This window comes from Eulemur rufifrons, chromosome 8, assembly GCF_041146395.1.
Source record: "Eulemur rufifrons isolate Redbay chromosome 8, OSU_ERuf_1, whole genome shotgun sequence".
Lineage (NCBI taxonomy): Eukaryota > Metazoa > Chordata > Mammalia > Primates > Lemuridae > Eulemur > Eulemur rufifrons.
The window spans coordinates 18,584,042-18,589,400 of record NC_090990.1 but is presented as its reverse complement, the minus strand read 5'-3'; the positions used below and the strand labels follow the sequence as shown (position 1 = coordinate 18,589,400).

The 5,359-nt window shown below is 50.9% G+C and overlaps 1 protein-coding gene across 1 annotated transcript; it reads left to right on the top strand.

Annotated features, from left to right (window-relative positions):
* Positions 1-1,140: 1,140 nt before the first annotated feature.
* On the top strand, positions 1,141-4,621 carry IFI6 (interferon alpha inducible protein 6). The gene is made up of 5 exons (XM_069477529.1): positions 1,141-1,224; positions 2,438-2,601; positions 2,972-3,049; positions 3,130-3,279; positions 4,397-4,621. Exons 2-5 carry the CDS (start codon positions 2,532-2,534, stop codon positions 4,492-4,494), a joined length of 396 nt encoding a protein of 131 aa, XP_069333630.1. The 5' UTR covers positions 1,141-1,224; positions 2,438-2,531; the 3' UTR covers positions 4,495-4,621.
* The last annotated feature ends 738 nt before the right edge of the window (positions 4,622-5,359 follow it).

Genomic DNA, 5,359 nt, shown 5'->3' with positions numbered 1-5,359 from the left:
CCAGCAGCAGGTAGGAATATGGCAACATTGCTCAGAGACAGTAACCAGTCATCCGGTGGCAGGTCAATTACATCAGATCCCTTCCACTTTGGGGAAGGCAACAATTCATCCTTACTGGAATTACTATGTCCTCCACATACGGGTTGCATTTCTTACCCACAGTGTTTCTGCAAGCATCACCATCCAAAGGCTTTAAAGAATGCTCAACCCATTACCTAGGGCCAGGAGATCCATTTTAAAGCTAAGGGTGTACAAATCTGGCCACATGAACATGGGCTTCACTGGTGTCACCATATGCCCATCACCCAGAAGCACTCAGACAGAGAGAGAGAACAATGGAACAAATGATTTAATTTCCAAGGTTTTGTGGGATTTATAAACAGTATAGTATATGGGCTGGGCGCAGTGGCTCATGCTTGTAATCCTAGCACTCTGGGAGGCCAAGGTCGGAGGATTGCTTGAGCTCCAGAGTTCCAGACCAGCCTGAGCAAGAGCAAGATCCTGTCTCTACTAAAAATAGGAAAAATTAGCTGGGCATGGTGGTGCACGCCTGTAGTCCTAGCTACCTGGGAGGCTGAGGCAGGAGTATGGCTTGAGACCTGGAGTTTAAGGTTGCTGTGAGCTAGGCTGATGCCACGGCACTCTAGCCTGGGGGACAGAATGAGAGAGTGAGACTCTGTCTCAAAAAAACAAAAACAACAAAAAAACTCTATATGGTATGTCACATGTCACAAGACTATTGTTGTGGGATTTTGGAAAGAAATCATGTACATAGAGAACTTTGTATAGGCCCTGGCATGCAGCAAGGGCTCAATCAATGAGGTATTTATTATTAAATTAAGTATGATTAAATTACGTGTTGTTATTAATTGGGTTGGATTGTGAAAAACCTCTGGGCCCCAAGGGGAGCCATTGGTCAGGCTTCACTGAGCACCGAAGGGCTATGGTCCTGCTATATGAGACATGCTTTGACTCCTCCTATCCCCAAAGTCCCCAGCTTGAATTCCACGTTTCTGCCAGTAGGCAGCGCACAGAGGAGAAAATGAAACTCAGCTGAGTGCGGGGAAATGGAAACCTTGACAGGGATTGGCTGCCGGCAGCGAGATGGGGGCATCCAAATGTGATTATAAAAAGCCAGCCTGCAGCCGGAGAGCCGTGTACTCGATGCTGCTCCATCTACCAGCAGGCTCCAGCAGGAACATTGCTTCTCTTCTCTCCTCCAAGGTAAACCCAGGAGCTGTGAAGTGTGGGTATCAAAGCTGCCACCCTCTGCCAGCCTGCCTGCCTGCGAGCCTCATGCTCCGGGAGCCAGGACGCCCATTCCCCAGGGAGGCAGCAGCCCTGAGTCCCTTTTAGTGCCCTAGGATGGGGCTAGTCTAAGGGCACGGGTTGGGGCTTTTAGGGAGATGGGATACAAAACGGCAAAAGGCATGAGACCCAGCTTATAGGTGCCATACCAGCTCTCTCTGTGGCCTTAACCCTGTCACTCCACCTCTTGGGGCCTTAGTTACTTCCTCTCTGTAAGATGAAGATTAAGCTACCTTACCTGTCCAAAGCACTGGATGATTTCTGAAGCCCCTTTATGGTAGGATCTAATGTGACAGAGTTCATCTTTAAGGATAGATGAAGCAATCTGGAGTGGTTGTTGAAAGGGTGGTCTTGGGCATCAGTTGTGGGTTTAAATGCTGACTTTGCCACTTCCTGGCTGGGCAGCCTTGGGAATTTTATTTAACCTCTCTGAGCTTTAGTTTCCTTATCTATAACACATGGTTGATAAGAATAGTATCTACTTCACGGGTTTTTTTATAGGTACAAATAGACCTTGTGCCGTAAAGTGCTAAGTGCTCAATACATGGAAGGCTTTTTTGTTTATTTTTAACTTAAGGAAATAGCATTGAGCTGACAAAAATCACATTAGAGGTGGGTTTGGGGGGCATATGTATTTTGTCATTTTGTGGTATAAAGGAAAGAGCACAGGTTTTGAATTCCATCAGTCTTGAATGTGTATCTAGGTTGCACAGTTTGCTGTGTGACCTTGGGCAAGCTCCGTTACCCTCTGTGATACTGTGAGATACCAATACTTGATCTTTGTCCCCTATTTTCTGGCATACAACTCCTAAAATCCTTGGCATCTTCAAAGTGATGTGTCTTTTGAGTAATAAAAGTCTAATTATTTGACTGATGGCTGGCAGCCCTAGGCAGGTGGTTGTATCCTCTGTAACATCCTTTAGAATAAACCGGTAAATGTAAGTAAAGTGTTTCCCTGAGTGGCTCTAACAAGTTAATCAAACCCAAGGAGGAGATTGCGGGGACTCTGATTAATAGCCGGTCACTCAGAAGCACAGGTAAAACAACCTGGGGCTTTCGACTGGCAGTCTTGGGGACTGAGCCCGCAGTCTGTGGGATCTGACAGTATAGTGTCAGAATTGAATTGCAGGAGGGAGCTACTGAGCTCCAGAAAAGCTCTGGGGACCGTCCCCGCCTCTCACCCAGCCTCAGGTCTAGCGATAAACCCTGAGCGCGGCGCCACCATGCGGCAGAAGGCGGTATCGCTCTTCTTGTGCTACTTGCTACTCTTCACCTGCGTCGGGGGAGCAGCAGGTAAGAACCCTGGAGGGTGGGAGGAGCATGGGAGGAAGAAGGGAAGAGTTTCTGGATCCTGTGTAGAGTGTCAGAATGCCCGATGTGGAGGCCCTGGCGTGCTTCTGAACTAGAGGAGCTGTTACAGGGGACAATTGCTGTATAGCCTGAGTCCCGGATTCAAATCCCCCTACTCTGTCAATTGCTCCATTCTACCCAAATTTACTCAATGGCGGTTCTGTGCCAGGCTTGGCACCTAGGGAAAAATCCCTTCCTCTCTGTGAGGCTCTCTGAATGGGAGGAGGGGGGCCCCACCTCTGGGAGCGGTCCGAGGCACAGAGTAGGGGACCCTTGCGCCTTCCCCGGCTCCACTTTGTCCGCTCTCCCGCAGGCAGAAAAGAAAAAGAGAGCTCAAAGGACAGCGACTGGGGCATCTGGGGCACCCTGACCTACATGGCTGTCGGAGGAGGTGGGTCCGAAGGGCGGAGAGCCCCGGCGGGTGGCGCGGGGCCCTGCCCGGCGCTCGCTCACCGCCTCCTCTTCCTCCAGGGCTCGCGGTCTCGGCGCTGCCGCTCCTGGGCTTCACGGGCGCCGGCATCGCGGCCAACTCGGTGGCTGCCTCGCTGATGAGCTGGTCCGCGGTCCTGAACGGGGGTGGCGTTCCCGCTGGGGGGCTGGTGGCCACGCTGCAGAGCCTCGGTGAGTGCGGTCCTCTGGCGGGGACGTTCTTTACTGTTCTGAGCCCTTTTCACGGGCCAACTCGGCTCCGTGGGGTGGATATTCTTCTTATTTTCATCACACATATGGGGAAACTGAGGCACCGAGGAATTAAGTAATTTACTCAATTTTCCCCAGCTAGGATTCGAACCAGAGTCAGGATTCGAACCCAGTCAGTATGATGCCAGAAGCCTCGCTTTTAGCCTCTAAGGCCAGGTGCCTCACGGATGCTTTGGCCAAGTCACAGCAAGCCTCAGTTCCCTCAACTGTAAATCCTGATGGTCATCCTCGGGTTAACATTTTTTGAATCTGCTCAATCTCAGAGACCACAGTGGCTGAGAAATGTGAGTCAATCTCACACCAACCCTGGTCTTGATATGCACATTTTGAACACCATGAAGGGGACAGATACAGAGCTCGGAATGACTCTCTAAAAAAAAAAAAAAAAAAAAAATCACCTTCACTTCTCTCTCTCTTTCTCTCTCCCCCACCCTCTGAGGCCTCCAAAGTCCTAGAGAAAACTGCCCCTGACAAACTTCCCCTCTGCCTTTCTGAACCTTCCATCTTCTCTCAATTCTGGATGGCAAAAGCCCAAAGAACAGCCCAAAAGGAGAGAGCCCTTCTGGGAGGGCTGAGAGAGGAAGACACAGACCAGGCCACACCCCTGCAGTGGCAGGTGCAGGGTGTGGGCCACAAGGCCAGGGACGTCCCTGTGTTATAAGATATCCCCTGTCCTCTCACATGTCACAGGCCTGTGACAAGGATGAAATGATCCCTTGCTTGTGAACCCCCAGTACCCACACAGTGAGGGCTCCCCAAAGGTGGCTGTTAGCATCATGAATAATGTGGTGTTTTCATTGCAGACTGGAAGTGAAGGAGCCATTATTTCTGCCTTTTTCATCTCTGTAACACGTCTCTGATTTGGCATGGCAAGGCAGGGTGGAAATAGAATTCCCTTTGCAGAAGCCCCATCCCCTCTCTGGGCCTCTGTTTCTCCATCTGGAAACCAGGGGGTTGGACTCCACCAATGGTTTCCAGATACTTGGATTCCCAGACCTGGTGCTTGGGCCCCAGTGACCCATCTGTGCTTGCTTTACAGGGGCTGGTGGCAGCAGTGTCCTCATGGGCAACGTTGGTGCCCTTCTGGGCTACTCTGCCCACAAGTACGTGGAGAGCAAGACAGAGGATGAGGAGTAGCCAGCGGCTCCCAGGAACCCCCTCCTCCCTCCTTGCCTTCCCTCTGATAGTGAGAATCCAGCACTTTCTCTGTCACTCTCCACAATGACATAGGTGAGAAAACAGAATAAACATCTCCCAGAAAACACTTTGTCCTTCTGTGAGTCATTTTTTGCAATGAGAAGCCCAGCAAGATCTGGCTCTGGCCTGCTCCATCCACACCCCCCCACCCCCTTTTTCCCATCAAGTCAACCACAGCTCCTGGAACAAAACCAGTTGATTTTGTGTCTGGGCCTTAGCACATGCTGTTCTCTCTGCCTGGAATTCCTTCTGAAGCTGATCCGCCTGAAAAAGTCCCTTCCGTCCTTGCAAACCCGGCTCAGACATCGCCTCCTCTGGACTCCTGCCCAGCACAGCCTCCTGCTCCCCCTGTCACAGCAGGAATGGCAGGCTCGATTTCACGAGGTGCTTGGGGAGGGAGAGCTCAGTTTGTTCTCACTGAGAGAAGCTTCTGGTTACTTCTCTGATGAGGCAGACATGGAGAAGCCAGGTCTCCGCTCTGTCAGGAAGCACCAGCGTGCTCACCTCAGGTGGAGAACATAAGGCCAGGCCCTTGCTCTGGGGAAAGGGTACGACATCAGCTTTTTGAGGGGTCAGCAAGGCCTCCCTTTCCTCACAGAACTTGCGTATGAGCCCACAGGCCTTGTGACTAGGAAGGGAAGGACAACACAGCACATGGAAAGCACTCAGTAAATGTAATTATAATTATGGTTAAGGACTTGCATAAAACACAGAGGAAATAGCCAAGTGACAATCAGGAATTAGATCATCCAACTTAGTCGGGGTTTGTCTCTGGGGCTCACAGATGATGTTCTTGCTTTCTTCC

What these genes read in the sequence shown, in the direction of transcription:
- IFI6 (XM_069477529.1), top strand. Translation starts at nt 2,532, where the DNA reads ATGCGGCAGAAGGCGGTATCGCTCTTCTTGTGCTACTTGCTACTCTTC. An exon ending in CTGCGTCGGGGGAGCAGCAG is followed by an intron (nt 2,602 to 2,971) that starts GTAAGAACCCTG and finishes GCTCTCCCGCAG; the next exon opens with GCAGAAAAGAAAAAGAGAGC. An exon ending in CTACATGGCTGTCGGAGGAG is followed by an intron (nt 3,050 to 3,129) that starts GTGGGTCCGAAG and finishes CTCTTCCTCCAG; the next exon opens with GGCTCGCGGTCTCGGCGCTG.